Source organism: Fundulus heteroclitus, chromosome 16 (assembly GCF_011125445.2).
Source record: "Fundulus heteroclitus isolate FHET01 chromosome 16, MU-UCD_Fhet_4.1, whole genome shotgun sequence".
In the NCBI taxonomy this organism is placed as follows: domain Eukaryota; kingdom Metazoa; phylum Chordata; class Actinopteri; order Cyprinodontiformes; family Fundulidae; genus Fundulus; species Fundulus heteroclitus.
Window position 1 is genome coordinate 17039061 of NC_046376.1, and position 24884 is coordinate 17063944.

At 41.4% G+C, this 24884-nt stretch overlaps 1 protein-coding gene across 2 annotated transcripts; it reads right to left on the reverse strand.

The window, feature by feature from the left end:
- Positions 1–4327: 4327 nt before the first annotated feature.
- Positions 4328–24279, reverse strand: LOC118566297 (cAMP-dependent protein kinase catalytic subunit alpha). 2 transcript variants are annotated; one of them, XM_036147919.1, is made up of 10 exons: positions 24266–24279; positions 12864–12925; positions 12365–12493; positions 12061–12159; positions 11883–11965; positions 11678–11804; positions 11469–11564; positions 11203–11325; positions 9984–10148; positions 4328–4481 (listed from the first exon to the last, which is right to left on the reverse strand). In XM_036147919.1, coding segments are annotated over exons 1-10 (1011 nt in total). In that variant the 5' UTR covers positions 24267–24279; the 3' UTR covers positions 4328–4355. The 2 variants fall into 2 exon arrangements, with proteins under 2 accessions (XP_036003812.1, XP_036003811.1); XM_036147918.1 differs by lacking the exon at positions 24266–24279 and adding an exon at positions 14584–14870.
- Positions 24280–24884: the final 605 nt, after the last annotated feature.

The window sequence follows — 24884 nt, forward strand, 5'->3', positions numbered from 1 at the left end:
ATGTCTTGCTCTTATTCTTAAATTTAGATTTTTTGTTTTGTTTAGTATTTTAAACACTGACCTTGTATTTCTGTAAGTCTTGTAATGTTCTGTATGCGTCTTTAAATGTGTGCCAACAGGTCTCTCTTGTAAATAACTCATGACTCAGCGAGACGACCTGGATGAATAAACGTTTATTAATAAGTGTTAAATTGGATTCAAGTATCACGGCTTCTTCATGCACTTAGTTTAGTCACATTAGCACAACATTAGGTGTCTAAGTAATTTTGATGTACACATACATGAGCCCACACCATGATGCCTGAGCCACTATGTTTCAACGGGTCTGTGGATTGAATTCAGTGTCTAATCTTGCTTTCATCTGACATGAAATCATTGCATCATTTTTCTCTAGGCCAGTGAATGTGTTCTTTGGCAAAAGTCTAAAGCCACTTTAGACCATGCCATTTTCTTTTCTGCAATAGCTTCTTGCTGATAGCTTGGCATCATTCAGGCATCTTCTAATTGTTACAGCATTCAGAGGCAACTGTAGACCTTCTTTGATCACCCTGGAGCCCATCGTTGGCTTCATTTTACTTGGCAATCCTTTGTTTTGTTTTTTTTTGAATGTTGATCTTCCTGGATTTGGTTTCCATTTAAAGCATGGGAAATCCTTTTTTTGCTGAGCAGCCTGTCATTTTCTGTGATTCCTTTTGTTTTTCCCCCTCTTCCATTAACTAAAAACACTGTTCTTTTGAGCAACACATCAACTCATTTTACCCAGATGTTCAGAATCTACTTCGTTTGCTGCGCTCATCCTAAAAAGGCCAGTTGTAAAATCCGCTTTACACCACAGTACAATTAATGATTTAGTTAACCAAAGTTAACAGCGTGCGCTTCACTGGCATCGAGTCCGACAGTTTTCTTTCATTGTACTGCAGCTGCAGATAAATAATTTGCCATGTAAAAATATAACTCCTAGCAAAAAAAACCCATTGATGGTTAGTGATGCTGGCTTTAGTAGCAGCTGTGGATATGGGCCATATGGGAGGTTGCCCAGGGCGGCATAAGAATGGGGGAAGCACGAGCATCAGAAAATAAAACCTTACTGATCTGTGTTGTGCCCTGAGCCGGTTTTCCTTTGCTTTTTATGCATAACACGCAGTGGCAGTCCCCTGCTTACTGCTGAAAATAGGGAAAGCTAGGTTATGTGCTTTCTGCAGGAATGGCCCACACGTTACACCCCCTCCCCTCCTGCAGTTATGCATAACCCACCACTGGTTGGACTAATATGTTGAACATACCTGTATGTACAGCTGCTAAACCAAAGAGGGACCTAAGATGATATATGTGCAGAAAGTGATGAAATCACTTCCGTCCATTTGAAAAATGACACACCGCATAAAAAAGGGAAAGATTACTACAATCCACACATTTTAGTCTTAACAAGTAAAACTTTATTGGAATGATACATTTTGCAAAATATTACTTTGTTTATATTTTTTTTTAAACATACTCATTGTGTTCTAAGGGTATCTGTCAAGTTCTCCAGAGGGTAAGATAGTTAAGACTGTCAAAGGCAAAGATGTACAGTATTGTTTCCCAAAAAAGGTACAATAGACTACACAAGCACTGTACCCAGGTCATGAGGAAAAAAGTTGATGTTTTGTTTTTGCTTTTTTTTTTTTCCTTGTTTTTCTGAAAATACAATTAGAAAATATGAACGCAAAACAGCTCAGATGTAAAAAGTGTTATGCTTGAATAAAGTGTGTGGAGATCGAAGGCAAACAGGAGAGAAAATTAACGTAGCACAGAGCAGTCAAATAGCGTCAAGCTGGTAGAAAAAGAATGAGACAGCTGACAAAGTTTGTGTGAGAAAAGGTGTAACAAAAAGAAGTTTAATGTCTTTAGTGTCTGGACTTGATCCGAGTCGATTCGCTTTCTACTATTTTCAAGCTCCGATTTTGCCGTTTGTCAGGAAAAAAGATGAAAAACTATTACATGTGCTTTCTTTAAAATACAAAGGTATAGAGCATAAGCACAAATGATTGAAACAGATTAGAAAACGCGTGGCATGTGCTTCATTATCCAGACAAAATCATGTGGATGATACACGGCATAATTTAGTGTAATGTCCAAAAAAAAAAAAAAAAAAAAAAAAAAAGACAAGATTAAACAGAACGTTAGCTCCAGAAACTATGATTTTTTTTTTCTCTCCGAGATGTCTCAGGTCCAGGGAAGGTTTCGCCATCATCCTGCTTTACAACATGCAAGAAAAAAAACCAAGCTCACTAAAGAATTTAAAAAAAAAAAAAAAAAAATACACATCAGGTTTCCAAACACCACTGAAACATCTCTTTACCAAGACATTCAAAAGGTATCCTTGTGTTTGATCTCGATTACATTAAGACACTGCCAAACAATTACTCTTGCCTACTGAAATCATGTAGTCATAAACATTCTAAAAATGTCATGTTACAAGACTCTTGACGAATAGATTGATGCACATCAAACATTTCACAGAAGCTTCTGCAGCGAGATGGACAAAGTCTAGCACCTCAGGCCTATGAAGGGTAGGTCGGCAAAAGCTTACATCCTTCAAATAAAAAAAAACGATGAGTTCAGTCAACAAACCAGCACTAAGATTTGGTCTGCGATTGTCTTGCATCCACAGAAATAAACTTGGCAAAAAAAAAAGGGAGACGGCTCCGGATTCGCTTCCTCGGTTAAACTTGTAACGAAGGAAGCTGGAAAACCAAACCAAAAACCTCGAAAGCCCCCCAAATTTGGCTGGGCATTAAAACCATGCGACAGTGTTCAAGGAAGAAAGGGGGGCAAGAAGAAGAAAAAAAAAAAAAAAAAAAGTCATAGTAAGAATATTCACATCAGCGACAATAATCTGCAAACGTCCGCCCAACAAGTGAAAAGTGAGCAAAGCCCAGCGAAGGCTGACACACTTAATCTGGGTAATTCTTCCATGTTCGGTAAATCACTAAGCGCTCATTTTAATATTAAACATCTCATCCACAATCTCATGTACCTTACCTCAGATAAATCCTCTGTCTTCTCTCTTTGAAAGTGATATTGTACAAAAATACCATGCACGCCCAGTTAAAAAGTTTTGCTACTGTTTTTGCGTATTTATATCCACCATCAGAGTTACATGTAGACAACTGTGATCTACAGTTGACAAAAAAAATAATAATAATAATTATACGTCGGTTTTACATCTATGAGACAATGCGGAAAAGATGGATTTTCCTATGTTTGGTTCTGAAGTATGAAAATTAATAAAACAAAATCGTCATCAGGAGTGTGACCACAATGTTAGCAGCGGCTAAACCGCGGCTTATTAACCCACCCTCGAGCACTAAAGAACACACAAGCACAGAGAGAGAGATCGACGTAAAAAGGACAAAATGATCACCAATAGTAGTTGTAAAATGCTCTAGTAAATTCATCTAAGAGAAAGACAGACTTAAATGCAGAACCTCACGCTTTACTTCTCTCAGGTCCCCCGAAGGGTTCAGACCCGGACGAAGTTTACGGTGATAAATAATTTTCAATCTGATCAGACTTCCCGACTGCTTCGAAACGCAAGCAGCCCGGGGGGGGGGAGAGGGAGGGGGGGCATCATCCGCCCAATAATCATGCCACATCGAGCAGACGAAGGCAGGTGCAGACAGGTTTCAAGCTTTCCTCAATCAAATGGCCACGAGGTTTCAACGCAACCACGGCCGAAGAAACAACAACTCTGCATCAGCTTAGAGTCAGTTTTTCCAACCAGTTGGCATAACGATAGGCACATCTGTTGGACTTTGTATTGCTTGGACAGATTCAGCTTGGAGAGATGTGGGGGGGGGGGGGGGGGGTGTGTGGGGCTGACAGGATACAACAATCACTCTACAGTTGTTGGGGACAGCTTGTGGAGTGGGCCCGTTCAAAAAAAAAAAAAAAAGGAGCCGTACAGACCCAGTACCTTCACAGAGAAAAATCAGCGCCTCCGCCTTCAAAAGACCGAAAATGTGTCGTTACGCCACCAGAAAGATACAACTGTAGCTGAAGAGCGACAGAACTACGCCTGTTCTTGTCCAGACCCCGTCACAAACGCAAGAGGGATAAATACATGAAGAGCAAAACAGTTGAGAAACAATCAGAAAAGGCAACACTGCTGGTTCTGTAGATCTTTCTTCGCTTTGCCTAGCTTACCAATTTTTGTGTGGGGGGGAGGGGGGTTAGGGGTAGTGAGGGTGATTTTACATTGTTTTCCTCATTACAAATGAGCAAGTTGTCAGTCCAACCTAGCGTTTCCTGTATCCAGATCCCCTTTTACCTTCTAAATCTCTGTCCCTCACTCTGCTACTCGTGGTTGGAATCTAAAACTCTGCAAACTCCTTTGTACACTTCTCTGTGATGGAAACTCGGATTTCCTCCTCTTCGTAGTCGTCGAAGTTGCTCGTGTCGCCGGGTCCTTTGCACTTTGGGATAAAAGGAGCTTCCACCTGCAACACACAAAGGTAGCAGGTATTACATTACATAGGAGAACGCATTCACCCCCCCCCAACGTCGGGATCAGACTGGATCATTAATAATGTTGCGTTGCGTTCACAAACCTCAACGGGTTTTATTGGGATTCGTATGACAGATCAACACAAGGTAGGGCACAATTGTGAATCAGAAGCAAAAAGGACGTGGTTTAGAAAAGCTTTTACAGAGTAAACACTTTGCTGTAATTACAGCTGCAATTTTGGGGTCGGTCTCCATCAGCTTTGCACATCTAGAGACTGAAATTTCTACCTTTTCTTTCGATAATAGCTCAAGCTAGGTTAGACTGGATAAGGAGATTTATTTTAACGTTAGTATTGTAATAGGCGTTTGTTCTGTCAGTGTGGTAATGATCACCAGTGTTTCTTAAAGTGTACCTCACTCCACATAAAAGCATCATTTCTGTCCCCAGACAAATTTGAAAAAAATTTCATCAAACCAGCTTCCCTGTGGTGTCACAGCAGCAAGACACTAACCGCAGAACAATTGGTTACTTTCACGTAAATTCGCCAATAACCCATCAAAAGTCGGAAGAATTGTTTTATAGTCGCTTTTTTGAAGAAAAATAAGTCGCTAGAGGGTTTGAAAAGTGCAACAGTGCTCGCTATGGAGGCACAAGATGGAGCTGTGTTTCTTTTTTTTAAGACGGAGCTGCTTTCATACCCCACAGCTACCTACGTCAGCTTCTCCAAATTACGTCACAAAAACCTTAATACGGAACCAGAAATCAAAGCAGGATTTCAACAAATATGCACTCGTTTTTCCAAAACAATGACCTGGATATGTAGACAGTACTATAAGACAACCATGATAACAGTTTATTGGGGGTGAGTTATCCTTTAAGGTGACATAAATTGGATGGAGAGAATCAATAAAAAATATTCAAATCATGTCAAAGTTCAATTTAGGTTTAGTTTTTTTTTTTTGGAAATGGGACAATACACATTATTGAGCATCAGCATGTGTATATGTGAAAGCGTAGGCAGATGCCTGACTTTCTAACCCCTCTTCATACCTTGATCTAAACCATTGTATTGCAGCTGTGGCTATGTCTGGGCTTGTTGTCCTGCTGGAAGCTGAACCTCCCCCTTGGTCAGAAAGTTTTTTTTCAGTTTAATAACAGATTTTCTTCCAGGACTTCCCTGAATTTTGCTCTGCCCGTTTTTTTTTATTTTTGCTCCCTGGAGCCAAAAATAGTATCCCAACAATGCGTGGCTACCAAAACCACATTTTAGAATAAGGCGGTGTGTTCAAGATCTTACGCATTGTTAGTTTTCTGCCACACATTGTTTTTGCACAGGTTTCACAGCTGGAATCCTTGTAATGTCATAGATTTATAAATGCACAAGTCTAGCAGCTCTCCAGACTGCGTGTTTTGAAGAAATCTAGGATCCAAATTAAGTAAGGTCTGCTGTCTGTGTACCCGGTGACCATACCCTGGCTGAAAAGCAGGTTTCCTTCCATTGTTCAGAGGAAGACAGCATTGAAACCATAAACCTGCATGATGTTATGTGCGCCAATCTGATCTAAAACTCCATTTTGCTGCTGTAATTATGCAAAGGGTGCAGCTATAAACTGTTCAAGAAAGGTGGTTTGGGTTATACAAATTTGAATATTTATTTCATTGTGTTTGACTTTGTTTGTGGTGCCTAGCTACTACAGTGCTAATAGGCCATGGAGCCTAATGTTTCACATTTGTTTAGCAAAAGCTGATGACTGGTAAAGGTTAATTTAATGCAAGTCTATTCCATTTTATCGGTATTGTTCCTCTCATCTTCTCTCAATAAACTGCGTCAAATATTTCTGCATAGTCCTTATAAACAAGCTAAATTGTATCTGTTACCCCAGCTAAAGCTACAAACTCTGCTAACGCTAAGACGGATGGTAGCCGTGTTTATTACACATCTGCTCGCATGGCCACCACCCGCAGCACAACGCCAGCGCTCATACACACATTAGTATATCACGGCCAAAGTTTGAATCTATATCCACTTTAAAGCTATGGTTGGTAATGCTGTACAGAAACACTTTTTGTTATATTGGCTGAAATGGGCCTTCCATCCTGACCGGAGTCAATACACTGCAAAAATGGATCTAAACATAAGTAAAATGTTCTTAAAGTTAGTGTATTTGTCCTTGATAAATAAGATTAGCTGCCAATGGAATGAGAATTTTAACCCCTAAAATAAGATAATTAGACATCCTGCACTTGAAATAAGATGGAGATGAATTGTTCCTATTTTAAGTGCAAAAATCTTATTCCATTGGCAAATAATCTTATTTACCAACTCAAATCAAGAACAAATACACTCATTTTAAGAACATTTTACTTATTTTTAGTTCTGTTTTTGCAGTGTACATTATGTATTTAGAAAAAGGAGGTTAAAAAAAATTAGCTTTTTGTGAAAGCTGCAGGCCTGTAAAAACCGATCAATCCTGTCATTCGGTTCGAATGGAAAGAACCAATCAGAAGCCGACGTCTCTTGTCCTACCCCCTCAAGGGTTATCGCCTTATATATATGTTGTCTCACGTAACGCCAGTGTGCGTGCTCGTTCCTTGTTAGTTTCCGCTTGCTGGCTGAGCATACACACTTCTAGTGTTTATGTATCCGGTTAGCTTCGGTGTTAGCCGTTCATTGCATCTCTGCTTGCTCTCACCGTATACTTTGAAAATGGGTCGCAACAAACAAACTGTCTTATAAGTTTATGAGCAGAAGAGGAAGCCTCAGAAGAAAAGAAAGAACAAAGTGGATTTGGGAGATTTTTTTTTACGTGACCCCCCTGAGGAGCGCAAGAGCAGGTAAGATGGTATTGCGCATATGCAGTTAATCAAAAAAAGGGACTTAGGTGTTTCGTATCTATATTTCAGGAAAAATAGCTGACTCTACCTTTAAGACACCATGTGGTAGTCCATTACATCCAGTGATGGCTAATTTACACAATATTAAGAATTAATTGTCCAAAAGGTTATTGATCTCTAATTCACAGAATTTATAAAAATAAAAATAAAAAAATGTTCTTAAAAAGGTGTATAGCCATGTTTTTTTTCTGTATATGTCAGTAGCTCACTCTGGTTGCATACAAGCTTTTTATGAAAGATTATCACATCCTGCTGGCATATTAGTTGTTATTTGGTGTTTTATGCTTTGTTTTTTTGCTCAATTTGTTAGTAAATAAAGCCTTATTTGTTTATTTATGATTTTAACTGAAGTACGTACGGCCTATGCGCAGTGCAGGGGTTAAAACAACGAAGTATTTATATCTCCCTGACTATTTCACATCACATTCCAACCACAAACATCAATGAATTTCAGTGGAATTTTACATGATAAATTATAAAGTTGTAAAAAACTGGGAAGTGGCGAAAAATAAACAAACAAACACTTTCTTTACAAATGAAAAAAAAACTGAACACATACTTGTGCCTTTCGTTGTAGCTACAGCAGCCGGACGTTTGGTGCATGCACCTTCGGTCTGTGTCAGGATTGATGTCTGGGTTTCAACTAGGTCATTGTTTATAGTGGCTTTTATTTTGGGGCATTAGAATACCTATTCTTGCAACTTTAAAGACGTTTATTTGTAAAATGCTTTAAAAGGAGGATTTAGACAACCTTGCCAGCAAGCTGAATTCTCGCGGTATTGGTGCGTTCACAAACACGACAATCCATTTAGCATCACTCCGGCTTCAACCGTTTGTGACATAACAAAAAATAAACAGTTCGGGCCAATCACGTTGTAATATTGAGGCTTAAGGCGGGACATACCGGGGCGACAAGAGCAAGAGCAGCTGAGCCCACAGCCAAAGCAACAGCGGCGCGGGAGGACGCATGAATAGCTGCTGCTAGCGCATCTGCTTTGTAAGAATCCACAATTTTGTCTTTGATAGCAGAAGTCTTTGGTTTTAGATCCTTTTTCATCCACTTTACAATTATGCACCACTTACACTGGCCTACTACAGAAAATCCCAGTTGCATCTTTTTGATGATTGTGGCTATAACATGGAAAAAAAGTGAAAAGGTTCAAGCGGGCCTGAACACTTTGCAAGGCACTGTATATAAAAATCTTAAAATAAAGAACAATTCTCTGCATTGATTGTGTAGTCAAAATAGAATAGTACTGTTAAGATTAAAAAGCTCAAGATGAGAGATTTTTTTTCCTTTGATACTACAACCCCCTGGCAAAAACAACTATAGAATCATCCGTCTTGGAGGATGTTTATTCAGTTGTTTAATTGTGTCTGGGGGGAAAAAAAGCAGATCACAGACATGACACAAAACTACAGTCATTTTAAGTGCCAACTTCCTGGCTTTAAGAAAAACTTAAAGAAATCAAGAAAAATACTGTGGTAGTCAGTAACAGTCACTTTTTAGCTCAAGCAGAGGAAAATAAAAATGATGGAATCATGAACAAAGAAAAACAAAAGAACACCATTAGTACTTTTTTACACCACCTCTGGCCTTTAAGTCCATATTCCAGACTGTATGCTGTTATAAACAGTAGCCTTCATCAATCAGGCTCCAACTTTCTCTGACTGCTGTTGCCAGATCAGCTTTGTAGGCTGGACCCTCGTCGTGGACCACGTTGTTCTTCAACTTCCATCACAGATTTTCAATTGGACTATTTGCAGGCCATGACTTTGACCTTTTGTGTCTTTTCTCTAGGAATGTTTTCACAGCTTTTTTGCTCTATGGCGAGATGCATTATCATCTTAAAAAAATATTTCATCATCTCCAAAAATATAAGATTAGTGTCCAAAAAGTAAGTTATGGTGATTCCTTAATTTTTGCCAGGCGTTGTAGCACCTTGTAACTCGGGGCGCTTAGACCTGTAATTTCCAGGTTTGGCGCCCCAGAAGGCCACTGTCGCCAAAATAAAAGGTCTCCCTCCGTGTTTTGGAACCTGACAGCAGAGAATTTTGGATCAGCAGATTGAGAAGTCATCGAGTTACTTGTAAAGACAAGGTCACATTCCCCCCTCTAGATTAAATCGTACATATCAGAGAACCAAAAATATGTCGTATCTGTTTTGTTTTGTTGTGACTCAGACTGCCCTAACCTAGAATAGGTCACATGACCCATTGAGCGACGGATCCGACCATCTCAAGTTACAGACGTGCGTTTCTGAGAAGGGTAGCCTCCACAGAGCGTTCTTACATGCCAAGTGGTGTATATAGAGCTATAAAAACTTTAATATATGTCAAAGTAAGCTAATACTTTGGTCAAAACGTACCCGGTACGGCTTTAATTAGTAAATCGGTGTTTGGCCAGTCAGTGTGGTAATTATCCCAACTTTTTTAAGGTGATACACCTCAATATAGCAATATACAATTTGCAAATGCATATTAGAAGTACAGCCAGAATTATTTCCACTGATCAAAGTTTAAGTTAAATTAATTTCCTCTGCCCCGGTTAGATGGAAAAATGGACACAGTGTTAAATTTAAAAGAAAGCTGGCCCCACCTTTCTCTGGTAGATGGCAATCCAGTCTGTGGTGGCAAACCACTTGTGACCCTTGATGTCGTTGACTCCGTTCCTGAGGTTGCCGAAGCGCTTGGTCAGGTCCACCTGCAGCAAATTTCTCAACATATCCTTCAGGTCTGAGCTGAAGTGGGATGGGAAACGAACCTACAAATGGTAAAAGCAACATTGGTGATGAGGGCATCCTCAAACCCTAAGGGTTTATTCCACCAGATGATCTTCAGTGGACTTAACAGTTTCTTAACCTGTGCTACAGCAGGATTTTATGTTGTCTGGCTATTATACTTAAATGTAAACTTGGCTAATTTTGTATGATGCTCATTCACACAACAGTGATATATTTTACTTAAACAAAATGTCAGGTTAGTGAATATGCAAATAAATAAGCTGCATGGACATCAGCTGCTATTCTGCTGAGGTCCCAAAGACAAGTTATGTCTGTAAATTAACGCTAAAAAAAGGAAAACGTTTATTTACAAAAGATAAGTAAATAACGAATGAGTAAAGACGAGGTAGACAACAGCACTGAACATAAATATAGGAATCAATAGCAAATCACTAAGTAAAAAAGGAAGACTATTTCCGCAAGGCGATTTTTTTTCCACTGATTTTTGCTGAAGGAAATAAAAAATATGAACTGAAATCTGGCACTGACTGAGGCACAAGAGGCTAAAGAGATTTGACAACGTTATTTACCTAAAAACAACAATTTTGGGGGTTTTGTAACAAAGAGTAAGACCAAATTAAATAGAAAACAGCTGATTCAGGTTTATTCCTCCTAGCACAACAGCAGGGTCCTCACTCCTGGATTTTATTTTCAGTGTAACGGTGGAGTGCTGGTGGCAGCGAAGGTGCGCGAGTGCAAGTATGTGTTTTTTTGTCAAGCTAATGACGGCTAGCGTTAGCTCATGTGGTTCGTTAGGGTTTAAATCTGCGCTGATGCATGTTCTTTACAGACTTTTCTACGTTGCTCTCAAACATCCATGTCGTACTTTTCTGTGTCATGCTGACCGGTACGCTCATTAAAGATAACTGTCTAATTTCAGCGTAACTTTGACAACTTTCAGCGTTAACGGTCAAAAACAGTGCAAATTAATACTTTCACTAAAAGCAATGGGTAGTAAGGTCGATGTCAATTTAAAATGTGTGTTCAATGTCAAAACAAAGAAGGTGTTATCAGTGCGACTCCATTTAAACTCACCTTCCCCGATACAATCTTTTCATAAATCTGAATGGGCTGGTCTGCAAAGAACGGAGGATAACCAGCGGCCATCTCGTATATCAGAACCCCCAGAGCCCACCAGTCCACCGCCTTATTGTAACCCTGAAAACAGGAAAAGACGGAGCATAACTTACACGCTTGGCAAAAAAACTCACCGTAGAATAGGATAGACGGATGCTGCTGCAGACTCTGCAGCCCCTGCAGGACTGTGAGTCGCGTCAGATGGACTGAAGCTCAACGCTTACTTTACTGAGGATGATTTCTGGTGCCAGATACTCTGGAGTCCCACAAAGCGTCCAGGTTCGGCCTTTCACTCTTTTTGCAAATCCAAAATCTGTTACCTGAAGAAAATACAGCGCAGAAAGATAAAAGCATTGACCATGCGCTTCATAAATACAACATAGAAATGTGTATTGATCTGGAAAAGAAAAAGGAAAAAATGTGAAAATCTCACCTGTATGTAACCTTGCTGATCAATCAGGAGGTTCTCTGGCTTCAGATCCCGGTAGATGAGATCCAAGGAGTGAAGGTATTCAAAGGTCAGTACAATCTGGGCTGCGTAGAAGCGGGCGTGCGGTTCACTGCGAAACACACCAAACCTCAGCATGTACAGCCAAACCACGTGTGCATTAAAATACACGACCCGAGCTGATCCTTACCTAAATCTACCAATCCTCCTTAAATGTGAGAACATTTCCCCCCCAGGCACATACTCCATCACCATATACAGATTACTGTTATCCTGCAGCGCGACAGCAAAAAGTGTTACAGCGGTGCACAAGGTGACGCACACGTACGTTAACAGAAGCACGGACGGACGTGGGGAAAAAAGCGCACCTTAAACGAGTGCTCCAGTCGCACCAGGAAGGGGAAATTGACAGCTTGCAGGATACGTTTCTCGTTCAGCGTGTGCTCTATCTGCTTCAGTTTCACTACCTAGAAAAACATAACAAAAACTTAATTACACACACACACACACTGTTGAGGTTTAAAGTCAAAAAGGTGCCTTTTCTAATCAATCTCACGGATAGGAGATATTTACTTTAAAAAGCTGCCGTTTATTAGCGCAACAAAGTTAGCTGGCGGGAACAGTGAAACCTAAACTTTCTCCCTTGAAAGTCGTGCGTGAAGCTGAATCTACCTTTTGTTTGTCAAGTATCTTCATGGCAAAATGCTGGCCTGACTCTTTGTGTTTAACCAACATGACGCGGCCAAAGGAGCCGGTGCCTAAGGTCTTCAAGCGTTCGAAGTGATCCAACGCTGCAGTTTGCTGGAAGAAAATGGAAAGAAGACAATTTTATTAAAACATATATTTATTAGAAGTAAATTTCAGCTAACAGTGTCAATATCTTTTAATGTAACAACTGCAATTTGTGGGTTATTTAAGAAATGCGGCTAAGGTTTATGAGCTGATGCTATTCCCCTGAGCGTCCAGCAGAGGGTGCCCTGTTCTAATAAAAAGCCACTAAGGCCCACGTGACCAAAAGCATAAAAAGATTAACTCAGGATCAAATGATCATATTAACATTTATCTAAAAATACTTTTTTTTGCAAGTTTTGTGTAAAAATCACTCCAGGTGAAAACAGAATCTGCTTAGAGAGAAAAAGGATCAGTAGTATGTAATCATTTCATCACCAACCATTGCTGGATTCTCCCATTTTTTCAGGAAATCTTCTTTGGCTTTGGCAAGAAACTCTTTCACTGCAAACAGAAATAAAAAAAAAATGTTTTAAACTAAGAGATTATGAACCAGCCAGCAAAATAAGCCAGCAGAACAAAAGGCCCAGAGGTAAACACTCGTTACTGTCCTCCTCATTAAGTCAGAGGCAGCACAGAAAACTGAAGAATAGATCTAGAAAACACCACAAATGTAAATATTTTACAGAATACAGCACAACTTGTAATGCATAGACCAGCTGACTTAAAATAAACAGTCAAAATAAAAGTCAATTTGGCAGGAAATTGGGGCGTGTGCTTTTCTTCCTCGGCCTGACATCCATTAAAAAAAAACACAAAGCCAAGCCGCCATAAAGGAGGAAATAACAGGAATTGTTCAATCTATTCCCCATTTTCAGCCTGTGGTCGGTTATTTAAAGCTCCATGTGACCTCTCTGAATAGTTTCGCATAGCACTGAGCTCCAAATGCAACAGTGGGGGGGGGGGGGCACGAATGGGTCACGCTTCCGAGAAGGGTCGGTTTCAAGGATTCTGAGTAACACTTGAGGAAAAAAACAGTAAGGACTACTGAGATCACATCATTGTGCGCTGATAAAGACAGACATGTGGCTGCGGACAGGTTAATTACGGCACGTCGTCATATGGAGAAGTTCTTTTTTTTTTTTTTTTTTTTTTTTTTTTTTTTTGCCCCTTATCTTTATGGGGCTTCTCACAGCGCTCTGTGGGAACATGCAGATAACTCGCCCTTCCTCATTCCTCCCCACCATGTGCGAGGGGAACCGAGGGAATACTGCTGTTTCTGCTGCCAGCCGCAGACACACGGCCACCAGAGTCAGAAACGGAAGCTGATGCTACAAAAAACAACAACAAAAAAAACTAAATTACTCCTGCCATGCAAATGCAATGCAAGACAATGAGATTCTTCGCACGGCCGACATCTCTGTAATCCCTATCAACTCTAAATAAAGACAATGGAAAAAAAAAAGAATAATTATAGCATCATGACGCTGCTGAACACATTAACAGGAGAAACAGCAGAGCGATAACCCTGCTTAGGCCTTTCATGATTATGTAAATTTTCCATGGCGCTGATCAATGCCCAAACAGCTGTCGGAGGCACTTTAGATAATGCGGGCCGCTGGTCAATAGAGTGCGAGTGCATCGCCACTCATTTATCAGTTACGGGGCAATAAATGTTGACACAAATGATCATCCCAATTGGGGTTGGAGTCGGAAGACTTCAATCGTGTCTCCGTCCACACCGGTTCCTCACAGAGCTCAGACCCACGTCCTCGCTCAGGTTGTCCCACTTCTTGCGAACTCTCCAAAGAGCCGAGACAATAGGCCGAGAGAAAGCCGGGAAAGACGGCAGAGACTAAAGTTCGCGTAAACACGCCGGGGGGGGGGGCTTGCCGCGGCTCCCACAGAGAGCGATGAAAGCCGAGCGGTCGCCAGGGGAGAAGACGTTTCCCCGAGAAAGTTGCTCAACTTCCGCTTCCGGGAAGAAAAGAGCCGAAAAAGGGGGGAGCGATTACTAGAATGTGCCGGAAGGAGGAACACGGGATGTAGTGGACTGCTGGTCTTCATCTGGCCAGCATCGCCGTTAGATTCTGGAGGCGGCTCGGCCGTCACCGCTGCGAGTGCGCGGGCTAGGCTTGGCGCCGCCCGCTGAAACGCCTTACCGTCGGGGAGGACTACGGGCACGTCTGGTGCCGCAGCCTCCGCTGAGCGCGACCCGGATTCGCCTGAGCGCGAGGACGACTCCCTCTTGCTTGCATGCCTTCTGGAGCTCTTCCTGTCACACATCAGCCTCGTAAAGTCTCCCCTGTACCGCTTCCTCTGCCTCTTTCCTCACAGCCGCTGACTCATGACCTGTCCTCCCCCCACGGAGAGCTATCTGCAACCAGAACCTTGACAAAAAAAAACAAAAAAAACAAGAGTCGGGCGTCCTTGCCAGCGGACGGTATTCAGGCTTTGCTGGAGAGCAGGTTTAAAACGGTAGCATCCAGCTCCTCTGTGCAGCGGTGCTGGCGGTAACGCTAACGCAGATCAATTGGACCCTTGCTTGGTTTTGTATCAATATTTATTCTGTACACAAAGTGCTCTCTGCCGTTCCCTCTCATGTTAAACACACGCAAGCGCCCATGCTCACACGCCGAGGCTATATATTGATCTGAACGCGGCATAGGAGGGGCATAGGACACTAGCCGGTATATTAAAGCGGCCCCGGCCTAAAGCCTCATGGAAAACTAGGCCGGACGCTAATAGATGCGGGTCAAACTTCCCCCCTAATTAGCAGAGCCAATCAGATTTCGCATCTTTGATGACAAACCTTTAGAGATGATCTGGGTGTTTTTTTTCTGAAAAGCGCCACTCCCGGGAGAAAAACTAAACAGGAGCAAGCCTGCCACACAAACTTTTTTTTTAAGCCCAAATGTACCACAGCCTAGCCTACATAGTGCCAGTGCCGAATTGATCCTCCAAAAAAAATCAATCCGACATCTCTCCCCTGGGCCTCACTGGCCCACTCTGACGCAGAAACAGAAAAGGGGGTTATATTAGGGCAGGCCGACCGACATTACACTGGAAAAGTGTGAAAAAAAGCGGGTCTTAGTGGACGGCCAGGGTTGTTCAGGAAACGGGGACAATGTGGTGCAGAATAAAAGCGGCCGAGGCGGCAAAACAGAGCGCTGTTTGGGCTAGAAATGTGTCCGCCGGTCTGCAAAGTTGAAAAAAAAAACCAAAATCAATTTCTGACATAAGCTCCATACAGCCAGCGGGCACTTACTCAAAAAAAAAAAAAAAAAAAAAAAAAAAAAAAAAAACACCGATGGAAAGTTGTTTTATAACCTGATGTCCAAAAACACAACCGGCTTTTTCTGTATGCATGGTCGCAACACACACGCCTAATATATATGTGTGTATATCTCATTTATTTATTTATTTATTTAAATTAGGACAATGCACGTTAATCAGCATGTCAACAGTAAGCATCAATGTAAATATGCCAGACTTGGCCCTACAGCTAATTTTCATCCTTTGTTCTAAGAACGAAAGGCATCACACAAAACAAAGAGCAGAGAATAATACAAACATCACCTATATAAACACATAAGACAAAAAAAATATAAGTAGACAAAGTGATCTGCATGTGAGAGCACCTCTGCTTAGTTTTCTAAAGCTGGAGGAGGTGCCACAGGTCCTGATAGAAGCGGGGAGTCTCTGATGGACGCCACCATTTGGCCACATTTAGTCCTGCATGACTACCTCCTCTGGTTAATGCTCGTATTCACTGGATTCATTTTTCTTGCTTATACAATACATTAAAAGGAGGAGGAGCATTCCCTTTAAAACTTTAAAAATAAGGCAAGCGTCCCTTAAAATCTGCTAACTATCAAAACCATAATCCATATATATGTGTATATCTTGAGTATGAGTATATTTCTTAAATTTAAGTTAGTTTTTTTACAAAAAAGGGCCCTTGTGTCTGCGCATCCTGCATAAATCAGTAGTTTGTTTCCAGTCGACGGATGGCTCAGTCTGAACTACAGTTTCTAAAGATGAATTTAGTTTTTTTTTTTTTGGGAACCACGCGGCACAATGGACAGCAGAGATAGCGCCTACAGATGATGTGACAGTTTAACAAACAAAAAAAGTAATCTTTTTTTTCTATAGCTGCTGAACGTTGTCTCCAGGATGTGTTTATGGAAATGTTCGACAGATTAAAACAGAGAATGGGCTGACCAAATGCTATTTTTGTACTTTCATTATATACCGTAAATAACATTCAGTTATTGAATACAAGTGATGTCATGTTAGTAAACTATCAAACTCAATATTGATACTAAGAAAAACCCATAAATGTGTGCTCTAAAACGGTATTAGGGCCTAGGTTTCCGTTTATTGAACGGTGGGGGTGTCTCTTATCTAGAAAAATAAAAATCGTCCACTATACCTTTAAAAAGGTCATAGCTAAAACTTTTTCATCAAATGTGATGATTTAAAAAAAAAATACATCCATAGAACGTCTAGAGTGGTACAAAATAAAAGTATTAATTCCACTGAGAATTAAATACATAGTATATAAATAATTTATATATTTTGACGGGTCCAAAATATATAAATAATATGCCAACGTCGACACAAAAGGAGTTGTCACATCGTAGTAGCGCCATGAAAGCGCTGAGAAATTGCTTCTTCTCTGCGTTACGCTTCTTAGATTCAAGCGGACCAAAACAAATAAGGAAAACGACGGTGAACGTCAGTCAGGCTTTTGAGCTTTGGTCCTGAATTAAAAAGGTATAGTAGTTACTCTTTATCGGGTTTATGAGGAGAAGAGGAAGGCCTCAAAATAAGGAAAGATAACCAGAGTTTGTTCGGTAGATTCTTTCATGCGATCCCCCTGAGGAGCGGAAGAGCAGGTAAGACCGTCTAGCATATGCAGCTTCTTGGGCGTTTCTTACCTAATCTCTACCTTTAAGGAAGGTTTGGTGCAAACATTTACTCGTCATGGGACAGCTAGCCCTCTGAAATTTACTCCCCAAACAGAACATTTTACTTGCATTTGGTGTCTGGCGAGCGTTAATTTCGGACCCTGAGCAGAGCCAAAAATGGGGCACTGCTAATGTTTAAACAATAATGTTGGATTATGCTGCTGGTATGTTCAGGTGTCCACCGTTGTAGATAGTTGTAATGAACTTAAGAGTGTTGATCCTTGGTCTGTGCTGCCTCTCAGCTTTGTAGCTAATCTGCTGCAGAGCTCGCCGGAGGGCCATCTAACATTCTTCGGCTCCTCCTTTCAAACCTGCCGCGGGAGTAAAAACACCTCCACACAGCACATTTGCTTTTGTCCTTTTAATTAAAAAGACAAAGTTGTTGCGCTAAAGGAGTCTTAGACTTCCAGAACAAGCTCGCTGTTTTGATTCTCAGCCTGTGCGAGAGTGTCGAAGCTTCACTCAGGACTAAACCGAGGCCAGACATTTCCACGGTGGGTTGCTCCAATAAATCAAAAACAGCAGGGCGGCACGTTTGCAGGGCGTAATGAACAAGATTCACCAAAAATAATATAGTTCTGTTTACTAATTTGATCGGTTTAGGTGTGTGGGTAAGATGAAGCTGAAATTACCATGTGATTTGTAAAGAACAAGACCATCTTGTTCATACAGTATTAAAGCTAATCAAATCTACACTTCATTAGCCAGTTTATTTTACCGCGCCAATTCATGGTGCGTAAGAAAGCAGGCACTGGTATAGAAAGGAGAAACGTCTCCCATGATACAGAAAGATTGGTCGTTTACCAGAATAATTATTCATCTGATCTTCCTGCTGGTTTATTCTACGGTTTTATGAAGAGGAATACAGTTTAGATAAAACCATATTGTTCATAGTCTCTACCAGCAGAAGCTTAAACAACAAGCGATGTTTGTGAATGGTTCACAATCCCAACCGGCCGCTCTTTGACCAGCAACAACGTGCCGTTTAGAATTTATTAACATCTTCTAATATGAAAACGCACATTTTGTTAAAGAAGTAAGCCGGAAATGGAGACTCCGGCTGTAGTTACGGCTAAACGTAGCTTATGCTTCATGGCAGGCAATGTCAAAACAAAATCAGTTATTCTACTACAAACAAGCTTTTTATTAATGTTAAAGGGTTTCGCTTTATTTTTGCCTGAAATTAAGCCAACTAGAAATGAATCCAGCTCTGGGGTCTCATGTGCAAAGCGTGCAAAAAAAAAAACTTGCGCCGTAATGTTTAACGACCAATTTGGCATGGTCAAAAATTAACATTGGGGGAAAAATGTGCACGGTGCAGTAATCCACACAGATTTTTTTTTACCTGCTGTGAAATGTGCAACAACAACGTAAGCTTCCTTAAATCGACAATCAAAAACCACAAATTCCTCAAACTGACTGAAATCCACTGAAATAGAAATCCATTCAGCTGTTTTTAACCCGAGGAGCAGCGCACCTGGTGGTTTTTCACAGGTTGGAGCTGTTATGGCATAAAGCCACACAATCACACCTAGCCACATACGTTATGGTGAAACGCTTCTAAATGACAGAAACAACCTCAACCAGATGCGATCTGCGAGTCCTCTGCGTTTTTTCTCACCCGTACGTGTGAATGCGTATCGCTCTCTGCAGCGCTGAGGCGCAAGAAATGCATCTAAAGAGCGTTCTCCATTCTCGCTGGAAAAAATAAGACGGGGTCAGATCAGCAGAAAAAACGGGTGTGATGATTCCTGAGGTGGAGGCGATCGTGTGTGTCGATAAATGGCCGCTTAAGGTGGAGTGTGATTATCGATTTCCGAACGTAATCAGAGCTCATATTGCTATAATCCTGCTCAACTCCAGATTCTGATATACGATCATAACATTATAATACTAATTATTCTCATTATAATAGTTGTCTGGAAGAAAATAGGTTTGCCGACCTGGTGATTATCTTATGTAACATCCTGACTGGTGTTAAAGATTTAATGGACTCCCCATAGTGTGTGTGTGTGTGTGTGTGTGTGTGTGTGTGTGTGTGTGTGTGTGTGTGTGTATGTCAGACAGACTTCTTCATCAAAGTATGAAAGGCATGTTCACTACATTACAATAATTTTGTGTACATTACAACGATGGGCATTCAGCAACAAACGAGCTCAACGCAGCAGCCAGACAGCACCGTGCGAATTTGATAAAAATTGTAGAGCACAACAGGTACAAGCAGAAAAACTTTCTATTTTCGGCCAGTTTCTTCACTGAGTCGCTGATGTCACTCACAAAGCCGTTGTTTTGCTGTAATTCACTATGAATATCCCCCGAAGAGTCTCTGTGACTGAGACTGACGCCGTGGTTATCTGGACGCTGGGTGGGTGAATTTTACTGATTTGCACTTGTAATTAGGGCCGAGGTCAGGGCCGCCCTAGCCTGACATGGTCATACTCAATTCTAGTCAGAATTTGAGTCTGATACTGCTCCATAGAGCTGTGATTATGGGACGTGTTTCGAACGAACCAGGAAAAAAAAAATTCCTCTGCACTCAATTGGATAGACCTACAACCAATAAGAGCAACGGAGTGTGTGACGTATGTTAAGCGACGCATAGTTGTTGTCAACGGAACTCAACTGTTAGCCTAGCATAAGAAGATGAGCGTTAACGATTTTTGCCGGTGTTGCAAAAAGAATGTAAGGATCCAAGGAGTCCTTCAACACACAAACCTGTCGATATCTTCTAGAACAGACCTAATAGCAGAATCTACACACTTCAACTCTCCAGCGGCAGCCGTCGTTGTTGTAAACGATTTCAACCCAAGCGCGCTTTGGTGACGTGGTTGATTACGTTACTGTTGATCATCAGTCCATCATCGTATAAAGCCCGCCATGACGATTTGATTGGCCCGCCAGATATTGGGCGAGCATACTCGCGCTACTATTGAGCAATGCCAGACCGAACTTCCCGACCTAAAACGTTGTGGGCGGGACTAAGTTCGGAATGGCACCCAGGTTAGGGCCGCCCTGGGTACGTGTGCAAATGCATCCAGTTCCACGCAAATTGGGATTTATGGAGGCAACACATGCGGTTTTGTACGTCTGAATCTTCTGTGCGGCGCACGTTTATTTTATGTTTAGCTTGAGAGCTGCGTACTCTTACGTAAATGAGGCCCCTGGTTCTCCTGGCCCAACACAAAGTGGGCACCGGTTCATTGGTTCCAGAGCTGGCAGGGGTGAAAAACAACATAGTGGTGCTAAGCAAGAAGGCACTGGACCCATTTATGTTTGAAAGTTAGAAGAGAAAAGAGTAAAAGTGAAAGCCCCATGTCCTACAGTAAAAACAAAAAAAAAGAAACAGCCAATCATTACAACCGTTAGCCCCCCCTATGAGCTGTAAATACAGAAGCCAGACATTTGCTATGACGAGTTAGCCACAGCGCACACCTCTGTCCACAAACAGCATCACCTCTTACTCCTCGGAACATAATTCACATTTATATACCTGGATGTACACAGACTAGAGCCATTATTTTATATTAGCAAGACCAAAAGAGGATCTCAGTGTACGTAACAATGGAGCATGATGATAATAATAATAATAATAATAATAATAATAATAATAATAATAATAATAATAAAACGGGTAGAATATTATTCCAACCATTTGCAGGCTTTAATTTTTATATTTTGTCTACAGCGTCGGACTGGGCTACAGACTTTAATTTGATCACCACATATTGTGGTATTATTGTGATAAAGATAAAAAGTGATGGTAAAAGACTCTTTATAGCTTCTTGCAGTCATTTTAAGTCACTGTATGGTTGTGACTGCATGTCATTAATCATAGCCCAATAAATGCAAATGCTGTGCTTAAAAATACTAATTTAAAAAAAACTAATGTATGTAATTAAACTAAACCCCACACAGCAACTACAATTAATTAGATTTTTCATTTTATTGATATTTATTGCGGCTCTTTAGGAACCAAAAGTGCAGAAACAGTAAGAGAAATCCAATACTGGCAGTTTTTGGGGTTTTCAGGCACCGCTAATTGGAATTTATGCTCGTCGTGATAACAAATTCTTCCACAATAACGATAAAATAAATGCCAACCACCACTACAGCGTGCATAAATCTCTTTTTTTTATGACAAGCAATATTGTTGACAGAATTCCTAATTTCACAACCTTGCAAAACAAGCGCAGAAATACGAATGCACGGTTCCATTAGACCCGTTCATCTGAAGGAGCCACTGCCGTTTCTGTTTCTGTTACAGTGGATTAAAAATACCTCCGATGTCACCAAAAAGACGGCAAAAAGTTTTGTCTTTTGGATCCTTAATATAGTCTAAATCTGCAGTTTAGTAGAAACCAAACAGTCGCTTTTAGGCAGCCGGCTTAAAGAAGGTTGCTAACCTTTTCCTTTTCTGCGCAAAAGATATTCCATTTAGATGTTTACTTTATATCAAAATCAATCATATTTTGTTAAATATTATTATTATAAGCACAACAACCAATATGTAATGCTCTCCTAGCAGCAGCGTGAATCACTGGCTACCTTTACCTGGGCAAAAGTAATCGGAATAAAGAGCTGATCCAAAAAAAAAAAAAAAAAAAAAAAAAAACGTCATGTAAACAAGCCAATTGGAATGAAACTATAATATGAATGAGAGAGAGAGAGAGAGGGGGGGGGGTTATAGTGATTGATAATCCGATCAACGTGTATGTAAAAGCTCGTCAGGATCAAGTTATCCTGAATCTGGCAAACCGACGTAAACGTGAAGCGTTTCCACTAGGGCTGAACAATTAATCGCATTTTCAATATAATCGCAATTTTAAAAAAACGCAATTTCCAAATCGCAGAGTCTGCAATTTTTGGCTATGTAACAATTAGGGAATTAGACATGTCCATTGGGTGTTGGTAAAATGTTTAAAGTGGATTTACCTCCACATGGAAGGGAAGACAGTTGCAGCAGTGAGATAATCTAACTTTATTACTTGTTTTAGAGTTTATATAATCATCCATAGCATTAAGTTCTGGTCAATCAGTTTAATACATAGACTTGCTTGTTGGTTGCACTTTATGTTCAACAAGGAATGATGTCCAAATCAACTAAAAGCTGTTCTCTTGAATAATATTCTGATTAATAGAAACATTAAAAGTTCTTGTTTTAAATAGTCCTTGTTTACAAACGTCTTTATTTAGACGCCATTTTTGTTGCTTGTGGTTAACGTAGAGAAAAGTCAAAATTGCAATTTTGGTTGAAATATATTGTAGGCAGAACGCAATCATTTCTGCTCTGAGTTTAGATGCTGTGGGTCTTTTATCAACTAATCCGCACGGCATGGAAACAAATTGATTTACTGTTTGTATATATTTTAAAACACATGATAAATTAAACTGGAAAAAAAAAAAATTGCATTAAATCGTAATATTAAGAAAAAAAAAAAAAAAATCGCAATTAGATTATTTTCCAAAATCGTTCAGCCCTAGTTTCCACGTTGGTGAGTGGCGGAAATACGGCGGGAACCAAAACTATCGGGGGTCCTTTCTGTTCGAAAAACTAAGAGCTCGAAATTGTTGCCTAGTCAGTAACGCTTCAACTGGAATTATAACATCGTGCAAGTCTAGCCTGAGCCCTCGGGAGACAAACGAACTCGTATAACTGCTTTGTTTGCCTTTTTTTGTGGTTTAGCAAAGACGGAAGCACTTCTGTGTTTTTAAGGGGAATTGGATAACTGCGCATGTCAGAGTGGTTCTACTCTGAATAAAGCCAGGTGTATATATACACGCACATTATGATCCTATTGATTGACTGTGTGCCCATATAAACGCTACAATCCGATTATTTAATCCGAATACATTTTAATCTGATCGGGGAATGTGGCGCATGTAAACACGGCTGGTGTTGCATTTCCGTCTTAAACAAAGCAAATTGACCACGTTGTAGAATTATGTGAGGATTTCGCACCGACCCGTCTAATCGCTTGTCAAAGGAAGCGCCGAGTCGAACGGCGCGATGAATGCGCCAACAGGAACACGTGTAACATGACTGACCCCCACTGCGCTGTCCTGTCCCCCTATGCTGCCGCCTAGAGCTCAGACAGCAGGAATCAGAATAAACTAGCACCTCTAACTACAAAGACCTTTGGTTTCACGTCGCATGCAACGGCTGGCCCCGTCGCGTTGCCGTTTCAGGTTTTCCCAAAAATGCCCGGGCCGGCTGATTGGCGTGTCAGCAGCACGGCCCGCCGCTAATCAGGGCAGGCTTATAACAAAGCCCCTTTATGTGGAGACAGGAAGTGATGAGAGCGATCCAAACACAAGCCCGGCTGCTGCACAAACCAGCTGTGTGCAGAGGAGAGGAAGGACGCGAAACAATGAACGGCAGATATTTATAGAAAGAAAGTTGTACTTTGACAGAGCACCACCTTACTGCGCGATAAAACTCCTCAGAACGTGTCCCCGTGCGTTATGACATAACCAATACTGATCAAGGTATCTGACATAATTGCAGCTATATCTTAATAGTAAATGGAAATCCTGATGTAAAAGTGAGAGAAATAAAAAAAAATATGCCGTACAAAGAAGCATGCGCAAACTTAAAGCAACGTTGTCATAAATAATACACAGAGAACGACTAATGCTTCCCAGAAGGAGAGGTCGCTCCAAAGCCACTAAACACCTAAACGCTCCATTTAATAGATTTAGCAGCAAATCTTATTAGGAGGGGAGGGGGGGAAAAAAACAAAACAAAACACAGAGGTTATGTTTCAAACAAACGCTTTTCTGTTGTGACTGGCTAAATAAGTGGGACACGGCGAGGAAAAACAGCTCCACCCATACAACCCGTGCCCCGTCCGGCTCCACAACGACCACTCACTTGAGCTGCAGGCCTCTAGCTCCTCCTGTGGCCGCTGCTGTGCGCCCTCTCCGCCGCTCGTGTCCCCCAGACACGGTCCGGCTCGGTGAAACAACCTCCCTGCCAGCTTGTGAATAACAGACATCTTTACAAGCCTGCCACAGGCGAAAAGCGGCCGCCCTGTGTAGCTTTTGAAGAGTCCGCGAGTTGCCGAGGTCTTTTTTACAGAACTGGGATCAGCTTTTAAAAAAAAAAAAAAAAAAGGCACAAACTTTCTAGGCTGTGTGCCGTCCACACGGGACAGGAGGGGGATGGGCCGATTGTGCAGAAAGCCTGGGCTGGACCTTCCTAGCTCCTCACTTCCTGCCGCGGCTCAGTCCGTCCGCCCCGCTTCTTCTGTGGGCCTAAAAAACGAGCACTTTGTACCAGAGCGGCACCTCCGCCGCCGTCCCCCCTCCGCCTGCGGCTTCCTTCGGCGACAGAGCCGGTTGCTCGCCCCGAGGCGGCCCGCCCGCCGCAAGCGATTCCCTTTCGCCGTAGGACAACAAAATGCCCCTGCCATGTCGGGCCTGATCCCTGGATGCTGGGTGGAAAAAGTGACGCCGCTGGGTGGGGGGGTGGGGGGGGGTGGGGGTGGGGG